Below are 21,057 nucleotides of genomic sequence, written 5' to 3'. Positions count from 1 at the left end.
CCGCACAAATCCCATAAGGATCTTGCAAAGAAACTTGACCACAACCTGAAACCATGTATAGATTTTTCGTCTTTCGTAAATGGAATTTCCCATTTTATCTAAGGATTTTCAAACGTCAACTTAGGATTTTGTAATTCACTAAAGATTTATCCCTCAAACTCAAAATTGCCAAACTTAATCAAGGATTTTACTTTGATCTTGCCTTGTGGATTCTTATTCTCTCGAGGGTTTTTGCTTTGCCATTTTTAAGTTACGTATTTTACAAGGATTTTCATTTTCATTTCAAGGAATTTCTTCATTCTAAACCTCAAGCTTCCAAACATTTTTCTCTTAAACCCAACTTTTCACACTTATCCACTCTCAAGCTTTTGATTTGAAAAATGCTACCCAACTGAGGCCACTCTAAACAAGCTAGGAGACTATGCTGAGCAAAAAGTGGAGGTCCCCATTTGCAACTGAGTGTGTGTGTTTACAACACAGCACACATGATTTTATGAATTTATGATAGCACCTGTAAAAGTAAGTCACATTTGAAGTTCCTAGTGGTGCACAATGGCTGTTTAGTCTTTATCTATTTTCTTACGACCTTAACTTTCCAAATATATTATATTAGAATTTATTTCCAATGTACCAATTTAATTAACACTTGATGTGGCCAATTACATTTATGAATTTGTTTTTTGCTAATATATTCTGAAGTACTGTAAGATCTCTCTATTATTGAAAAATGCTACCAAACTGAGACTACTCTAAACAAGTTAGCAGATTATGCTAAACAAAAAATGGAGGTCCCCATTTGCAACGGGGCATGTGTTTACAACACAACACACATGATTTTTGATTTTATGAATACACCTATAAAAGTAATTCAGATTTGAAGCTCCTAGTAGTGCATGATGGCTGTTTAGTCTTTACCTATTTTCTTATGACCGTAACTTTCCAAAGATATTATATTTGAATTTATTCCCCATGTACCAATTTAATTAACACTTCATGTGGCCAATTTCATTTATGTTTTTTTTTTGCTAATACATTCTCGAGTTCTTTAAGATCTCTCTATTATTGAGGGATCAACTATTTTATACACATGGGTGGGTTTTGGCATGCATACGTTAGATGAACATGCTTGCTGCTGCCAATAGGTATATCTGATGTAGATTTGCAAATTGTAGTCTAATTTCAATTTCATTTGCCTGCACAATGCAACTGTTTTATTTACTCTTTCAAGATTTCAAGACCATGCTTCAATTATTGTCACACAAGAGAGCTTATCTCTTTCATATGTATTCATTGGTTTGTTGCAAAATGTCCCCATTGTGTACTCCTGTGAGTGATGGTTTTAAATCACATTCCAATTTACCAGATGTAAAGAGTTAAGGAACTACACAAAATGGCATTTAGCACCATAAGCTTTTTATTTATTAATTTTTGACTTTTATTTCATTACAAAGATCATTGTTACTCATCCGCAGGATTTTGACATGCAATTTTCATTTGTTTGTAGGTGTGTAAAGATGGCAATTGTCCATGATATTGCTGAAGGTAGTTTTCAAAAGCATTTCTAAATCTTTGTGGTAGTGGATTTTTTATGCCTAAAAAATTTGGTTTAGTTTTTGAATTTTCCACTAAATGCTTTTGGTATTAACAAATAAAAGCTTGCAGCTATTTGTCTAGCTGAAAGTTGATGATCAATCTCTACAACTTACAAGGTCCTCATTTCATTAGAGAAAGTACATGATTACTTCAAACTTCAAAATATCTCCTTTTAACAATATGTTGGTATGGAACACATGTATCCCACCTTTCCATGTTTATCTCTACGCTCTCCCACATAACTCCTGCCATTTTTCTCCTTAAGTTACTCTCTTGCCATTCTATTACTTCAGTATTCCCATATTTTCTTACTTCTCCCCTCCCAAAGAGGCAAAAAGCTTGGTTAATCAACAGCAATCGACATGGCCGACAACTTCTTGTCTTGAAATATCCCAACTCGTGAATTATTCATTGATCCAAAATTCATCGACTTTATGGCAAATAATGTGTTTAAATTGGCAGAAGGCCACTATGAAATTTTTACACCCTAAAATCCCTACCTAACCCTAAAAAACTCCACGAAACAACTATATAGGAAGCTACTTGATTGTTTCCATTAAACTTGGGTATCAATAGTCATGAAAAGGTGTGATGGGACAATGAAAGACATCACCAGTTCTTGCATTGCATGAGAAGGTAGCAAATAATAAAACTTGACTTGTATTTGTGTACAATGGTTGTGCTTGTTTTTGAATGGGTAAATATAATTGTATAGTAGTAAACAAATTTGTGCTAGGGTTTATTAGTATTTCTTCTATATATTAAGTGTGGATATGGATAGATATTAACAATGCGAAATTGCCATAAGAATAGGGTATTTCTGCGCATTGGTGAAGGGGAAGAAAGATGTCAAAGGAGATGAAGTTCAAGTTGAGCTAGTGTTAAACAATGTGCAAGAATTAGAAGTCAAGGAATGGAAAACATTTGGCCGCAGATTGTGAGGTATCGAAAGGCCCAAGAGACATCCTTGTGATTTCAAAGTGATTTCTTTGCTTGCTCATGACATGCATGGGTTTGTGAGGCGCTAGATGAGGACATTTGAGGATTTTTGGTTGGGTAGGCAATCATAGGCACTTGAACATTTTTATTGATATCTCCTGTTTGTTCTTCAGCTGGTAAAACTGCACATTAACACAATCCCCTTCTTTTTATAGTGATTGAATCATGTTTCTTTGGTTAGTTTTTAGGTGTGATTGGTGACAAGGAAGAATTCCTACAAAATCATACCCTTATTTGTAGGTTAGTGAAAACATAGCTGAAATTAGTAAATTATGCAATCTCCATTCTCTGGTCATTGGAAACATAGCCGAAGTTGTGCATTCAGTCCTTTGCCAAGATGCTCTTTATCTTCAAATTGGGGTTTTTCATTCTTGACTTCAATTCCCTCGAGGACAAGAAAAAGATGGTTTTGGAAAATGGCTCATGGCTTTCAATGAAGATTTCTTATACTTGAAACTTTGTTTCCCATTGCTTGATCTTAGATCTTAGGATTTTTCAACTGTACATGTTTGGGTGTGTTTAGCTTGTACCTCTATACAATTTTGGGAACTAGAGAGTGTGTGGGCCATTGTTATTGGCTTACACAAGTATTATTGCACCTCAAAAAGAAGCAATAAATTATGCAACCTCCACATGTGCATGTTTGTAGTTGAAACTGATTTGCCCAAAGGTCTACGTATGAAGATTTCTTTCAAGGTGAGAAACAAATGTTTGATGAAACTAATAGATGACAATTTTTTTCCTTTCAAATTCAAAAAATATTTTTTAATGGATCATGCTACCCACAATGGTGTTAGTTCGAGATTTTTCAGAGTCGCCAATTTTCTTTTCGGTTCACTCTTGCTTTCATTGTTTACTTTTGAACCGTTGGTTCTGCCTTCCCCTTGGTCTTGTCTTGTTAATCATCAATCGTCGGTGAACCTCATGCTATCCATATTATTTTCCTTCAAGCCTATTGTTGACCAAGTCATTCCCTTAGAAAGCCTTCATCAGGAGTGATTATCCCGAAACCATCTTACAAAAAGTTCGAAAGTTTCTTGGTATAAAATGTAAATTTCTTGTACTCCTTGAACCTTTTGTGCTCTTTGTACCAAGTTCAAATAGCACGTAGCTGCCTTGAACCCTTTGTACCAATTGAAATAGTTCACAAGTTCAACACTTAGTCTGGTTCTCAAGGACAATGTTTCTTGGTGGGCCCAATCAACATGTCATGGATACATGTGTGAAGAACATGCAACAGTTGGATGCCTCATCAAATCTGACGTGGTCGTGGGTGATGTCATGATTTAGGGTAAGTGCAAGTAATTCATGGTTGAAGTAAGGTCATCAGAAATGATCACGCCAAAACCTTGATTTGGGGGTGCAGAAATAAGGATTTGGCACATGCAAAAGGTAGTAATCATTTGAATTACTTGTTTCCTGTTTAATGTTAGTCGCTAATTTGTCCCGTCACCCTACCCTCTGTCGTCGGTAGAAACTGTAGCCGACAGGGTGTTGTTGTTGGTAAAGATTTTGTAGCCGATGGGCCGACGGGTTCATGTTATTGGTAAAGATTTTGTAGCCGACGGGCAGTATTGTTATGTAGCCGACGGACCCCTTCGGGAAGGTTCGGCGGAAAGTATTCATACCTCGTCTGGGTACAATGTAATCATGGGATCTGATCTTATGCTCTGTATGTAATTTGTTGGCATATGCGAATAAAGGAGTACTGCTGTCGCTGTTCTTGTTCATTGTCTGTGTGCGTTAATCAATTAATCTATGCAGTAAAACATTTGGCGCCGTTGCCCCATGAACCTAGAAGGTGGGAGGAATGAAGATTAATGCCAAATTAGCTTAACAAAGATCAAAATAAGATAAAGGAGAAAGATGGCATATGTACTGCACAAGAAAATTTAATTTTGGCACAGCAAGCCGAATGCAGAAGGAGGTTCCAGAAGATTACCAACGGACAAAGAAGTGCGGAAGAATTGTTGGAGGAGACTTGACAGCGGATGGAATTGGTGGAGGAAGCAAGGGAGGAGTTTTTGAATTTGTATTCGTTGAGGGAAGAGAGTCTAGACGGAAGAGAATCGACTCGCACGGCTCGGAGTGCCAAGGGAGCAAGAGCGTGGAGTGAAACTCTTCGTCCGGGATACACTTCCGAAAGGGACAACTTCAGAAGATCCTTCTTCACCAAAGTTTGCAGCTGTTGAGACTGCCGGTGTGGGAGAGCAGATTGCCGGTGTGGGAGAACAGACCGTTGGTGTGGGAGTGTAGACTGCCAGTGTGGGAGAACAGACTGCCGGTGTGGGAGAACAAACTGCCGGTGTGGGAGTGCAGACCGCTGGTGTGAGAGTGAACAGTGCTAGTGTTGTAGGATCGAACAACGCCCGTGCACAAAATCCAGTCGTGATGGCGGGACCCGAAGAAAAGCTGTCGAAGTTTGATGGCGATGGTACGACCAACCCCATTCGACACTGTAAAACATGCGAAACGATCTGGAGGGCGAATGGCATAACTGATACAAATGAATGGGTTCGACAGTTTTCGGCAACCCTACGGAGTGTCGCAATTGATTGCTTTGCCAATGCAGATCCATAGAAATTAACCGGTTGGGATGACCTCAAGGAGTTTACGGCGAAATTTCAACTACTTTGTGATGACAACGAAATTGTAGCAGAGATATACAATACGAAGCAAGGGAAGAATGAAACTGTCCGCGTCTACACTAGGAAATTAAAAGATTTGATAAGTAAAATGGAAAATAAGCCAGCAGACGGATTGCAGAAAAGATGGTTCGTGGAAGGCCTACGCTCGAAGTTGCAGAAGAAGATGAAAATTGTGCCGTCGTCGTCACACACAGAAGCATACAATAGAGTAATGAACTTGGAAAGTGAGCAGAGGACGAAAAAGAAGAAGAAGAATAGTTCCCCCGACTTAGATGACGACACGTCCTCAGGAGAGGATAGCAGTGATGATGAAAACAATAGCAAGAAGGTCCGCGCCCTATAGAAGGACATGATCTGTATGATGAAGGAATTTAAAAACATGCAGAAGGAGACAAAGAGAAGCGAGCTGTGGTGCATGGAATGTAAGATGGAAGGTCATACTAAAGGGTCCTGTCCAAAGAACCAATTTTGCGAGATTTGTTAGATCATGAGACATTCCATAAAAGAATGTCCCTTCAACATGAAAACCAGAGGACCTCAACAGGTGTTTCTAGCACAGGCAGCTTCCACGTCAGGAGGGAACGAAAATGCAAAAATTGATGGTGCCACTTTGGGTGGGTACAGGAATAATAGCAGAGGGCAGAACAACAATAACAATGCAAACAATAACAATAACAATGGCAACTGAATTCGAATCCAGTATGATGCAAATAGACGACCGATTGTTCAATGCTGAGCATGTAATTTGTGGGGTCATTTTGTGCGGGATTGTACAACGACAAACACACCGAAATTATTATGCAAATGGTGCGGACCTGGCGACCATGAAGATGCCAAGTGCCCAAAATCCGGAGTAAATTTGATCACTGTCGCAACAGATGAAGAGGAGGTTCTGGCAATTACATGGAGGCAAGCAAAGGTGTACCCGGACTCGGCAGAAGAAAAGAGGAAATTGGGGGAAGCGCGGGCAGAAATTGAAAAGGCATCACGGGCGGAGAATTCTCAATTGAAGGACACCATCGACACCTCAACAAGGAACTGTGCCGAGCAAAACATAATAAATCAGGTGATGCAAATGGAAGTCCCGATCAAATTAAGTGACTTTCTCACAATGCCCCAGTTACGGACGACCATTCTGAATTCTACACCGCTTCGGAAAGTAACGGAGGAAACAGGAAGGGACAGTAGTGGAACGACGACAACAGAACCGATGCTTTTGGCACTCACAACAGGAAGGCATTTGGCGGTCCTTGAGATGGGGATTTTGGGAAATGTTCTGACAGACACAATTGTCGATAGAGGGTCCGGCGTGAATGTGTTACCGGAGGATACCTAGAAGAAGTTGGGAAAGCCGACGTTGTGGCCACCTACATTCCAGTTGCTCACGGCAGACAAGCACGGGATCAAACTGTTGGGAACCTTGAGGGTGCAACTGGTAACTATTGGAACGCAACCATTTTTATTGGACTTCGTGGTCATTCCATTGAAAAGAAAAGGATATGATGCTATTCTGGGACGGAATTGGTTGGTGCAAGCAAAAGTAAAACATGATTGGAAACGAAATAACCTATCAATGGAGCGTGGAGGCAAAAGATTCATAATTGACTTGCACACACAAATGGTAGGTGAGGAGGCAACATCGTTAGATTCGGAAGGTGAAGGCGAAAGTGACGACGAAGGAAATAGGAGAATGGAATCGGACGAAGGAGGAGTATTGAGACTAGAAGGAGGATTGAATGACGACGACCTAGACTCAGTGAATGGCCTTTTTCACTGGCAGATAGAAGACTACGAACTGTTTCCTAGTTGTAATATGTTAAGGGTCGATGAAGGTGAGAAAAAAGAGGACAATGAATGTCCGAAGGAGTACAGAGAAGTGGAAGAAGGAAAGGCGGTTATGGATGAAGTTGAGGGGAAGAACATACAGTCCGAACCCAGAAAAAGGGAAAATTCCACCGTCCAGCACAGGGTGAACGGACCGCGTAGAAAGAAAAGGTTACACCGCACCATGAAATTAGTAAAAGGGTGTCGACAGCAAGGAAATACACTAGATGGGCAACGACTGCAAGCACAATGGGCCATGAAAGTTACACAAAACAGGCAAAAGAGATGGTAGAAGAAGTTGAAGTATAGCGGACGAAACGAAATCAAGCCAGGGAAGCTTAAGGCCAAATGGGTGGGACCGTATTAGATCGGGAGGTGGGCGACAATGGAGCAATACAATTGTGGACCTTGGACGGGCAAGAAGTGCCTCAAGCAGTCAACGGGTCGAAGTTGAAGATGTACCATGCTAGGAAGACTTCGTCGTCATCCCAAAATGGCCAAGTCCGAACGACTCCCTCGTTGTAGAATGGCGAGGTCTGGAGGCAAAATTGAGGTGTTGTATTTTATTTATTGAAAAAAAAAAGAAGAAAAGAAAAAAACGAAAAAAAAGAAAAAAGAAAAAAAAGAAAAAAGAAAAAAAGAAAAAAAGAAAGTGGAAGGGAGCAGAAGAGTTTCGCGGACAACCCGCGGACTGTTGCTCCGCGGGCATGTTGTCCCACGGACCCCTGTCCCGAGGACAACTTTCCGCAGGTGGTTCTACAGACCCCCCTTTCCCGTGGGTGTCTTTATCCCCGCAGCAACCTATCCTTCTGCGGCTTGTGGACATTGTTATATTGCCGCTTGTGTTCGTGGAGTATTGTTACGTCCCGCAGACGTCTTTTCATCCACAAATATCCTTTGTCCCGCGGATGGTTTCTATTCTCACGCGATCACGCGGTTGATGCTTCCGACTACTGGCAGTATATTCTCCATGCACAGCTCTGGTTTCGCGAGTGTGTTTTCGCGGGGAGTCTTAGCTACTTAACCTCCTGCCGCAGGCTGTGACTTCGTGGGCCTTCCCCCTCCTTCGCGGATTGTCACTCCTCTCACGCGGCGTTATTACTATTCCCTGCAGACGCCTTCAGCGGATGGTGTTTCTCTTGTCTTCCAAGGACACAGTTTTGTGCGGGCCTTCTTATTCCCCACAGACTTCACTTCCTCCTTGCGCACGAGTATATACATTTGTTCCACCAGTTGGCTATAGCTAAAAGAGGTGTTGGTGACTTCGGCGACCCCATGCATATTAAAAGAGAATCGGAAAGGAAATAAAGTGACAGAAACTTTTATGAAAAAAAGGAAAGCCATATGTCGGAGAAGTGGGAACATCTTCAATGTAGGAAGGGAGCCATTCAGTACACTGGTGGATGCAAAAGAAGGGTGTTAGGAGGCTTTCACCAAAAAAAAAAAAAAAAAAAAAAAAAAAGACGACGATAGATTGAAGCAGTTCGGAATGAGTAACGCAAGTGCCAAAAGGAAGGGAAAACAATAGAGGTTGCCAGAAAGAGTATGGGATTAGAAGAAAATCACAGAAATGGTGTGTTCCATGCAATTTTGTGTGGGTTTCAGAGTGCTAATTTGGTCTTGGTGGCAAGGGGTGCTGCCCATCGACCCCACCCTGTATTGCGACAAGGAGTGCAATTGGGGCATTGCCCCAGGACCTCGCGGGGGCGCTACCCCTCGACCCTGCTGGGGGCGTTGGCCCTTAGATCCCTAGTCGCTGCGATTATCAGTCATGGGAAATTTGACCAGTTGATGAGACCTGGAGCTGCTGCAGGCATGGAGTGTCTGTGTACCAAAGGCACTTGGAGTAGGTGTTGGATGTGAGGCTGTCTTGGTGGATGTATAGAGAGCTCGGGAGGAGTTGATCATCTAGTTGAGGGTAGTACAGCGACACTTGGCTTAGTGTACCTAGAGTTGGCAGCACAGGTGGCTATCAAGGTCAGCTTGACTAAAGGAGATAGTATTGTGTTTGTAGAGGCTATAGATGCATCGTGGGTTGGAGACCAGTTTGGTGCAGGCACAGAACGAATGTGAAAGAGATGTGACAAAAATAGATCCATCTTGTTGTAGTTAGTTAGTTAATGTATTCCGTTTTGTTAATGTGTCTCGAATATTTTGTATTTGTTGTTCGGAGACGACTTTTTTTTTTGGGGAGGATGATGTCGTTAGTAGAAACTATAGCCGATAGGGTGTTGTCGTTGGTAAAGATTTTGTAGTCAATGGGCCGACAGGTTCATGTTATTGGTAAAGATTTTGTAGCCGACGGGCAGTATTGTTATGTAGCCGACGGACCCCTTCGGGAAGGTTTGGCGGAAAGTATTTATACCCTGTTTGGGTACATTGTAAATCATGGGATCTGATCTTATGCTCTGTATGTAATCTGTTGGCATATGCGAATAAAGGAGTACTACTGTTGCTGTTCTTGTTCATTGTCTATGTGCGTTAATCAATTAATCTATGCGGTAAAACACCCTCGCGGCATGCAGAAATTAATTCTGTCCTTCACATAATTAATGACTAGTCCCTATTTTCAAGATGTATATGAAGAAGGCTTTATCTAAAAAAAAAAAGCATAAAATTTCTTCTCTTGTCCGAAATAATCATTTGTAGGAAAATCGGAGAGAGCAAGCCTTCTTCCATATTTGTAACGGTTGTCACTTTTCAGATAGCCTTCTGTTGTTTGGTTATTTTTCTCCCACCTGTTAAGCGAAGCATAATTGTGGTTGTTTCTTTGTTTTAAAATATAAGTAAAGTTCCTAAATCATGAAGTCTACACTGCACTTGTTCGGGAATACTCGTAGTTTGCAATGTAAATCACCTAGAGTGCCCGATATAGACCTATTAGGAGTTGATTTTGGGGGTATTGTAGAGAGATTGTGTGAAAGACTTGCAAAACCTTTTTCCACTAAAGTGTTGAATACTAACCACCTCATGGCCTCCACTTTCCCAATAGTCTACCCTTGTTTGGAGCTAATTCAAGAGTGCATTCATATGTATAATGTGTCTTGGGGGAATATATTGAAGAAAGATGGAAGCGTGTTGTTGAGTGTCAATAGAGAAACCGTATCCAGATTATTTCACCTGGAGGAGCAGCAATTTGCTCAACTGACTCCTGCATTGTCTGCGGCTAGATTTTTAGAGCAAGCAAATGTCTATAGGAACACCGTAGTAAAGAGCTGGACTGAGTAGGTCTAGGACATAATGGTTCTACTCCATAGAATTTGTGGGTCTCCCAACGTCTCCGTCTTTGAAGAGTGTATGTATTTTTATATTCAAATTGTGTTAAAAGGCTCACAATTTCTAGACTAGGTGGAATTAATTGTACATGTCCCTAATGTGGAAGGTTTTTGGGAGGATTGTGTAGATGAGTTGGAGGTGAGAAGAAAAGAATCATCAAGGTTCACTATTGCACGAGTCCACCCATTTCAATTGAAACTAGGTATAGATATCATAGACATAGAAGAAGACAGAGCTGATACCCCAGTCCCCCAAGAAATTTAATGCATAATTTCTAACACGGTTGCTATAGATTGGAACTCTAAAGAAGAGGATAATTTTCTTGAAAGAACATCAAAAGTGATTGAAAAGATGAAGTCTTGGTTGAAAATGAAAAAGGACACACATACTAGTGACCAAATTGACCCTGTTTCTAATGTTGATCTTAAAATTATAGGTAGTAGAAGGTCGCCAAGGATTTCTAAGAAGAAGATCCATAATCCGCCTCTTGTACAGAAAGCCCGTTCTAGAAAGAAAGCCAAGATGTCAATACCTGTAGAACTTCACCAGGCAATCTAGGTAGACAGCAAACCAAATAAAGACCTAGGTGGTGAACTTATCGACAACAACCAAAAAGTCCAAATGATAGTGGCTTCATCTCCTCTGAGGATACAAGTCGTAAACACCCCTAAAAAAGGTACTGAATCGCAAAAGGATGCTACTATTAACTGGCTCATAGCTTCAATAAATAGGAAGAGGAGTTTAGTTCTTGTTTCTTTTCCTATTGACCACATTGTGAGCAAATATACCAACAAGACCCCAAAGCCTAAAAGGAATAAAAGCATAGCTAGAATAACTTTTGATAGTGCAATGGGGAGGACTACAACTGAAGTGGCCACCTACAATCAAAAAGAGGGAACTAATGAATTGGATCTAAACAATTTTGAAATCACACGCACATATTTGGGGGTGATGAACCGTGAAACAAAGGAACACTAGGTGGAAGCATCCACTAAAGAAATTGTGCTATAGTCACCAAAAGACGGGATTGAAAAGAAGAAACTGAAAGTTGAGATAAATGCAATGGCCGAATACATAAATTCACTGAAAGGTTAGAGTTTGGGTCTTGGTGACCAACTGCGGCTTGCCTTTGACTCTAGTGCCCCTGAAAACCAACAATTGCTAGGTGACTTAAAGAAGGGAAAGATGATGATGACATCTGTGTTAAGTTGGATTGGCCTAGTAACAAATCAGGTTGCTAAACCCATGTGAAATCTGCATGAAATTGTTTGTCTAGCCAGGGCTGCACTTGATGAATCCCGTATTTAGTTAGCAGTTTGGAAGGGTGAAGTCAAAAAATTCTCAGCTATGGTAACTCAATTGGTAGAGGTAGAAGATTACAGGCTAGAAAAGTTTCTAAAGGAAAACCTGCTGCAGCACGTGGATGTGGGGTAGATTCAAGTTTTAAGAAAGAACATAGCCTGGAGGGTATCTAATTACAGTTTTGCTATTTCCAGGATTTAGTCATGTGAAAAAGAATTCAAAACATTGCTTGAAAATGTAAATAGGGACTTCTAGTCCATCGACTCAACCTTTTCCACTCCTCTTAAAGAAGGAGGTTTCGATATGGAGATCATGATCAAACAATACGAAGAGCGCATAAATTCTGTGAAAGATAAAATTGATCTCACATTGTTTGATTTCTCCAAGGTGGCTAAGAGCGAGATAATGTCAGGCATGTGCACTCTGCGACTTCCTAGTTATTTGGATACCATAAATAGGATGAGACCGGATAGAGACGTCCGAAAAAACCAATTGCAGAGCCTAACATTCCCCTTCCCATCTTAGCATTCCCATACCTTGGCTAGTAGGGCCCATAGATGAAGTTTGACCTAGGAATATGAGCTATTAAATGGTTTGCCTTTGTTGCTTTGTCAATAATTACACTTCAAAAATACGAGCCACCTTCTGAAACCTATGATATTCTTACGATATGTCTTCATAGAGGAGATCCTGCATCAATTTTGAAACTATCGGCTCCTTGCCCTCCCACTTTCAATGGCCCATTCTTGCACGCAATCTAATTTCTTGCTATGATAAGAAATTATATAAATTTTAACTAAAAAAAAGCTCTGAACATCAAGCATACAAGTGCAAAAAATTGATACAAAAATATTAAAATAGATGGCTAAACTTGCTTCTTTATTTCTTTAAAAAAATGAAAAAAACTTGAAAATTGTCTTCCCAAACATGAAAAATTTATCAAAATCTCAAAATAATTCATTAAAGGACTCAACAATGGGATCAAATGCTTACTTTAGATGATTACTACTCCTTTGTGGAAGCTCTCTCACCCCACGAATGATCCTCTTCAAAAATAATCACCTTGCCTTCAAAGTGCCAAAATAGAAACCAAATGAGAAGAGAGGTTAGGTTCTAATAAAATGAGATGAAAATGATTAAATGGTCTCTTTTAGGGCTGTTTAAGGGTTTAGGAGCAAAAAACAGATTAAAAAGTGAATAAGCACACATTCTAGTTCACTTTAAGTTAATTTTTATGTCAAAAAAACATTAAATTTAACGTTGGGTTTGTGTTTACCTATAGAAGCACTTAGAAGCTATGTGGATGCCTCTTGGAAGTGCATCTTGGGCTTTTGGATGCGTTGGGGATGAAATAAAATGCATCTGGGAGCCTAGGATGATTTTTGGGAGGCATCCACAAGGCTTTTGGACTAGCATTTGGCTTTGACCGTTTTTACTTCCATTCCCGTGTTTGGGCTTTTCTTGGGTGCATTAGTGATCTAGGTGTAAACCTAATACATATAAAGGAGGGATCACACTACACTAAGTCCCAAATCAAGACAATATGGATTCTCTAAAGTTGATGAATTTTGAATTCATTAAAGACAATAAAGAGAATAATTCATTAAAGGACTCAAGAATGGGATCAAATGCTTACTTTAGATGCTTACTACTCCTTTGTGGAAGCTCTCTTACCCCACGAACGATCCTCTTTGAAATTAATCACCTTGCCCTTAAAGTGCCAAAATAGAGATCAAATTAGAAGAGGTTAGTTGCAAATAAAACGAGATGAAAATGATTAAATGCTCTCTTTTAGGGCTGTTTAAGGGTTAAGGGGCAAAAAACAGATTAAAAAAGTGAATAAGCACGCATTCTAGTTCACTTTTAAGTTAATTTTTATGTCAAAAATACATTAAATTTGATGTTGGGTTTGTGTTTGCCCATAGAAGCACTTGGAAGCTATGTGGATGCCTCTTGGAAGTGCATCTTGGGCTTTTGGATGCGTTGAGGATGAAATAAAATGCATCTGGGAGCCTAGGATGCACTTCTGGGAGGTATCTACAAGACTTCTGGACTAGCATCTAGCTCTGACCGCTTCTACTTCCACTCTCGTGTTAGGCTTTTCCTGGGTGCATTAGTGAGCTAGGTGTAAACCTAATACATATAAAGGAGGGATCACAGAAAATCCGAAATCAAGACAATATGGATTCTCTAAAGTCGATGAATTTTGAATCAACCAAAGAGAATCTCAAGAGCATTCAAGACAAATCATTGATGTTCTTCGTAATTATCGGAATGCGCATCTTATAAATTAGACGATAGTATAGAAAGAGTGGCGTCTTTGGATTTTCTCCAATAAAAAACATTACACAATTTTGTTATGCATTACGATTAATAGCTTCTATTATTATCTAATGGTTATCTATTTGTAATCTATTGTAAATATTAGAATGTTTCTAATATTTAGTTAGCCTTTAGTTAATTGTTAGTTTTCTACTAGCTAGAATAGAATGTGTCTATTCTCTACGATCATTTCCTAAGGAAACATCGTTCATTCTTTTACCAATTATTTCGTAGTATGGTATTAGAGCTAGTACTCTAAATTTTTTCAAAAATATTTATAATTTCGTGCTCGAAATTTTCTGCCTAGTATTTTTGAAATTATTTTCATCTGCTTCCATTTTTTCTGGTTATGGTTTCTTAGTATTTTCTAGCCATTATCTGCAAACATTGCGCCAATAACCCTCTTCAAATTGTGACCTTTTTTCTGCAAATCGCTTTAGGAAAAATTATGTTATTTTCTCTGATAAAAATTTGGCGTCAAAGGGTTGTGTTTTTCCTACCACGATCTGCACATTTTTGGCATTGAAAACACCAAAAACACCTTTGTTTTTTTGTTGGAGCCGCGCCTATTTGAAACCCTTAGTTTTGGACGAGATTTTCACTATTTCTGTGGATTTTTATGCTCTGTGGGCGATGTCTAGGGTTTCTCAGACTCTCAGCACCAGATTCGCACCCAAAAACACCATTTTTTTGCACATTTCCGCCATTGTTTTTGGGGCTTTTTATAGCTAGTGCCATTTTTGGTTGTAATAACCCTCCTCAAATCTGCCCTCAAAAAATGCTGATGAAAGCTCAAGGAATTTCATCAACCAATTCAGATGCAAGGGACGTATGACTGATATAGTATTTCAGCTAGCTTCAAATGACTTTTTTTACAATTTGCATCAATGAAAATCTTGTGCTAGAAGACTACAATGGACTACACAATGACCTAACATGAGTGTGCTAGTAATTTTGACAATATTCAATGCATATATATGATCTAAGCATGAGAAATGAACACCTACAGCCAACTGGCATTTTTACAAACAGTTGGTATGCAAACTAACTAGCTGATAAATAATGATATTAAATTGCTTAAATGACACCAGCAACTATTATCTTCTTAATTGCAATGAAAATTACAATGCTCATGAAATATGGCCAAGACTTTGGCATTTATATGGATTACAAAATGATAATGCTGGTATAATGCACACTACAGCTGAAAGCTAATAAGACCCTAAAAAAACAATACTAACAAAAGAACCTGGTTGTAGATGGCTGAAATAATTTCCTTCTATGCTACCACTTCTGCTTTGCTTTTTTCGAACTGCTTTTTCGGCCTGCTTTTTCGTACCCGCTTTTTTAGCTTGCTTTTTCGGTTCCGCTTTTTTCGGACAGCTTTTTTCGTACCCACTTTTTCAGCCTGCTTTTTCGGTTCCGCTTTTTCGGACTGCTGCTATGTTGAATCTCAAGACCATATATTTCAATGGCGTCAAGATTTCCAGCGTGAAGGGATTTCGTCCTCCAAACTATTGAGACATAATCTCCAGAAAATTTCTCAATTTCTTTGATATTTCCAAGCTTGAATAAATGAGAGCTATCCTCTTTCTTTTAATCCCTTCCTCACTTGCTCCACGCTTCCGTCTTGCCAATGTGGGATAATACATGACTTTTAATATTACTTCTTTTTTTCTTTTTACAAAGCCCATGTATGTACTCAAAAGGGGGACTCTTGATTTTTATAAAGTGACTTTATGAAACATTATAATATTTAATTTAAATAGTCACTTTACCGTTGTAACTTAAAACGTTAAAATAATATACCAAATAAACTCGAAATCCCACATATAATAGCTCATTAGAAAGAGCCCAACAAAACGCATCTCATCCTGTCACTGAAAATTGAAGGCACTGCATCCCCCTATTGGCTTACTAAAAATAGTAAGTCTACCTGACAACCCAACAAACGAACTCTGTTTGGCCTGTAATTAAATTTGACTAGGCCAAATAACCTCAGGATCCCTTTTGAAGTCCTGGTTAGCCCTCAGGACCATACAAGAATGGGCTAACGACAACATACCTCCAAACTGGCTAAGTGGGGGACATTACAGTCTGCCCCTCTTGAAATTGCTTGACCCCAAGCAATCTCAACTCAGGATGCTGAATAATCTCCTCTGCCTCCCATGTCGCATCCTCAACTGGTAGGTTCCTCCACTTTACTAGGTACTCCCTGATAGTCCGCCTGCGAAGCACCCTCTCCCTGGAGTCAAGTATAGCCTCAGGAATCAAGATAAGTTTTCCCTCATTATCGAGAGGTGGCAATACTACTGAAAGCACCACATTATGCCCCAATGCCTTCTTAAGGCGTGACACATGGAACACGTTATGTACTTTACTGTCTGCAGGTAGCTCCAACTCATAAGCTACCTCACCCACTCTCCTGATTACCTTGAATGGTCCATAGTAGCGTGGTTTCAATTTCTCTGCTCCATTCCTCTTGAGAGAGGACTGTCTATACGGCTGTAACATGAGGTACACCATGTCTCCTACCTCGAAAGATCTCTCAACCCTGTGCTGATCAGCATATTGCTTCTGTTGATTTTGTGCCCTTTGCAAATTTTCCTTCAAGGATCGCATAATGTCCTGACACTCCTGCAATATATCCTTGGCCTTAGGCACCCTACTGTCCCCAAATAACAAATCCAGAAAATTAGGAGCATCATACCCGTACAGTGCCATGAAAGGGGACATTTGAATAGACATATGGGAAGAGGTATTATAGCAGTACTCCCCTAGATGCAGCCACTTCACCCAAGCCTTCTGCTCTCCTGCAATGTAGTTTCAAAGGTACCCCTCAACCCATTTATTCACTATCTCTGTCTGCCCATCAGTTTGGGGGTGGTAACTGGTACTCGGAGTTAGCTCTGTTCCACACAACCTGAACAACTCCTGCCAAAAGTGGCTCATAAACCTACTATCCCTGTCGCTGACTATGTTCTGTGGCATCCCATGTAATCTAAATACCTCTCGAAAGAATAGCTCTACTGTCTATACTGCTGAATATGTGGACGAAATTGCAAAGAAATGTGCAAATTTCGTCAATCTGTCTACTACAACAAAAATACAATCCCGACCCTGTACCTTGGGGAGGCCTGTAATGAAATCCATGGAAATGCTATCCCACTTCTTCTTTGGTATGGGTAGGGGCTGTAGTAAACCACATGGAAAGGAATGTTCCTGTTTGTTCTGCTGACATACTGGGCACTCCCTAACAAATTGAAGCACCTCTGTTTTGAGTCCTTTCCAAGTGAAGCGCTCTCTCACCTGCCGATATGTCTTAAAGAATCCGGGACGTCCTGCCAATGGTGAATCATGAAATGCCCTCAAAATCTTCTGCTTCATAGCAGACCTGGGTACTAAATAAATCTTTTCCTTGTAGATGATCAAATCATTTACAATAGTGTATCAACTATCCTGAATAGTTCCTTCAATAACACTAGATGCCCAACTATCCTTGGCATACTCTGCCATGATCAACTCTCTCCAATCGTCCATGACTATCCCAACAGCAAGCAAATGAGGCCTTCTGGATAAAGCGTTTGCGACGATATTTTTCTTCCCTTTGACATAGACTATGTCAAAATCATAAGCCTGTAACTTACTCACCCATTTCTGTTGCCTGTCATTGAGATCCTTCTGTCCAAGGAAATGTTCCAAGTTGTTATGATCTGTTTTTACTGTGAATCGGCTCCTTGCTAAGTGTTGCCTGAACTTAGCTAGCGCGTGCATGATTGCTAGCATTTCTTTGTCATAGATGCTGTAAGTTCTCTCAACACCTCATAATTTCCTGCTCTCATATGTGATGGGATGTTTGTCCTGCATGAGGACAGCTCCTACACCCTCTCCTGAGGCATCACACTGCAGCTCAAAAGGCCTGGTGAAATCTGGAAAGGCTAAAACAGGGCATGTACTCATCAGCTCCTTGAACCTATCAAAACAATCCTGAGCCTTCTCTGACCACTTGAAACTGTCTCTCCGTGTCAAATCTGTAAGTGGTGCTGCTATCTGTGAAAATCCCTTCACAAATCTGCGGTAGAACCCGCAAAGCCCAAGAAATCCCTTGAGTTGCGAAGCGTTCCTCGGCGATGGCCAATCCAGAATGGCCCTGATCTTGTCTGGGTCAACCCGAACACTTCCTGCACTAATAATATGCCCTAGATAGAGCAACTCTGTCATCCCAAACTCGCATTTACTCATCTTGGCATATAATGACTCCCTCTCTACAATGTTGAGCACTGCATCAATATGCTTCAAATGTTCCTCCCAAGCACGGCTGTATATCAGTATATCATAAAAAAAATCAACACAAACTTCCTCAACTGATCTCTGAATACTCTATTCATACAGGACTGGAAAGTGGCGGGGGCATTAGTCAACCCAAAGGGCATGACTAAGAACTCAAAATGTCCATAGTGGCATCTAAAAGCTGTCTTCTCCACATCCACCTCTCTAACCCGTATTTGGTGGTAGCCGGATCTCAAATCAATCTTAGAGAAATAGCAGGCACCGTGCAATTCATCAATAAGCTCATCAATGCGCGGAATAGGGTATCGGTTCTTGATTGTCTTCTTGTTTAGTTCCCTATAATCAATGCCATTGGATGCAAGATGGAGGAAGAAGACACTGTTGTCATAACCCTTGAGAGTTTTGCCAAGTCCTACGAGCATTTTATTGAGGCCCTCAACATCATGTCTATTGGTCTTGATTTAAAGTTCACAGATCTTTGCACAATTTTGCTTCAGCAAGATCGGTGGAAACAATAGTTGGGTAGTAGTACCAACTCTACCTCTACGGAGTAGGCCTTTGCTGCTAAATCCTTTTAGAAGGATAAAGTCAAGTCTCATTCATAGCAGTCTTCTTAGCAGAAGTCCTTTGTTCCAGCTTCAAAAGGCTCCAAGAAAAAGAGCGTTCGATGCAACTATTGCCACAAGTATGGTTACATGAAAGTTGAATGTCAGAAACGTTTGGCTGCCCAGTCTAAGCAATCTAGTTCGCAGCCCAAAACGAATAGTGCAGAGCACATTGAGCAGACAAAATTTTCCTTTTACGGCTTCATGGCTAAAAGACATGCAGATCATTTAAAGTCATCTACCTAGTACATTGATTCAGGTGCTTCTCATCATTTCACCGAGCTCAGAGACTAGTTCACTGACTACTAGCCTTATTCAAATTTTGTTATTTTTGGTGGCGGAGAAGAGTACATTGTTGTTGGCAAAGGCAACATTCAGATTCAATCTACTAGGAGGAATCTCATTTTTCTCGATGTGTACTACGTTCCAGGGATGGAACTAAATCTACTCTCAGTCAATTAGTTGTTGCAACACTCTACATTTGGATGTCACCTTTGGTTCACATCAATGTACCATCACTGATAGGGCGACTCAGTCAATTGCTGCAGTGGGTCTTGAGGATCATGGTCTTTTTAGACAACTTGATTTTGGTGATTCTCGAGACTTAGCTATTGCTGCTCGGTGGTCTTCTGTTAGCACACTTTGGCATCAGTGGTATGGGCACTTAAATGTACATCATCTCTGTCAGCTTGCTCGAAAGAGCTTGTCTTCGGATTGCTAGAGATTCAGGCTTAGCAGCTTCGAGCTTGTGATGCATGCCAAGCTGGGAAGCAATGTTGCACACCTTTCACTAGTGGCGATTCATAACAAGCTGAGATTCTCAGGTACTTCAGCTTGTTCATGCCGATATTTGTGGCCATATGGCCACTCTTTATCGATCTTGGGGCTTGATATTTTCTGTTGTTTGTTGATGATTTTAGTAGAAAAATGTGGGTATATTTTCTTTAAAAAAAATCAAAAGCATTTACTGTGTTTCAGAAGTTTAAACCTTTAGTTGAAAAAGAGTCAAGGAAGTCTATTATTGCTCTTAGGTCAGACAATGGGGTGAATTTTGTTCTCATGAATTCTCTAGCTTTTGTGATACTCGTGGCATCAAGCGCCAGTTAACCATAGCCCACACACCACAACATAACAATGTAGTTGACCGTCGGAATAAAACGATCACTGAGATGACTCGATCCATGCTTGAACACAAACATGTTCCGAAGAAGTTCTAGGGAGAAGTAGTTAACACTGCAGTTTATCTGTCATACCCCCTACTTTCATCTAATATAATTTAATAATAAAATAAATAATAATATAATTTATTATTAAATTATCTATAATATTATAACATATAATAATTCAATAAAAGTTTTTAAGAGACTTTTGCAAATTAAAGTTCATAAGAGACAATTTTGCAAACTATAATTAATGACTTTGATATCTATCAACGGGATAATAATACTAAATACACAATATTAGTATTCATATTTATATTATATATTAAAGATTTTATAATATTAATACCCATTGTGAGTTAAGGCACGACTCTAAAAGATACTCAACGGATAATTAAGGGAGCAATAACATTAACACAATTTCAATAGAAAGGAAAGACATTAGATACATGATAGCTATCACAGTCATAGAATATATTGTAAGAACATTATTGTAGAACAAATCAACCACAATAAATCGGGAATATCAAATCTAACGTTTGTCAAAACAATGCAGTGAAGACAAAGACATGTTGATGATAGAATACAATCGAACATGTCACCAAACTATTGCCAATGGTGTGGCGTCTAAGAATTGATACGAGTAATTCACATATGCTGCAACTATGGTCTGCGCTCTGTATAAACATCATTAATTTTATGCAGAATATCGCTCACAGCTTCTATTCCAATAACACTCTAAACTAGTTTGAGTTATATATACCTTGTTTATTTACACTCAAAGATACGATTCCAATATTGGATATCATTTTACTATTCAAACTCATTAAAATTACAGGCTGGAGAAGTGCAAAGATAATTGGTAATAAGCAAATCTAAAGAATTTTAAGTAATCATATCGATAATTATGGAGTAAGAGATGTAATTGATTGCCGTCAAAAGTTGCCATGTTTGGATCTGGGGGATATAAAAACTAGTTCCAGTTCATTCAAACAGGGGACATGGAGCAGAGAGACTCGATTCAGCAGAGCAAATTAA

General features: G+C 39.8%; 1 protein-coding gene across 1 annotated transcript in view; it reads left to right on the top strand.

Moving 5' to 3' along the window:
- LOC149566162 (Metal-dependent phosphohydrolase) overlaps positions 1–21,057 on the top strand; it is a 161,559-nt gene that overhangs the window by 40,044 nt on the left and 100,458 nt on the right. Inside the window, exon 3 of the mRNA XM_089819583.1 lies at positions 1,505–1,542. Within this exon, the coding sequence (XP_089675709.1) occupies positions 1,505–1,542 (38 nt within the window). The remainder of the gene's footprint in view (positions 1–1,504; positions 1,543–21,057) is intronic.

Source organism: Cupressus sempervirens, chromosome 3, assembly GCF_028749045.1.
Source record: "Cupressus sempervirens isolate cs-2001-9-10 chromosome 3, ASM2874904v1, whole genome shotgun sequence".
Classification (NCBI taxonomy): Eukaryota; Viridiplantae; Streptophyta; class Pinopsida; order Cupressales; family Cupressaceae; genus Cupressus; species Cupressus sempervirens.
This window is presented reverse-complemented; position numbering and strand designations above follow the sequence as displayed.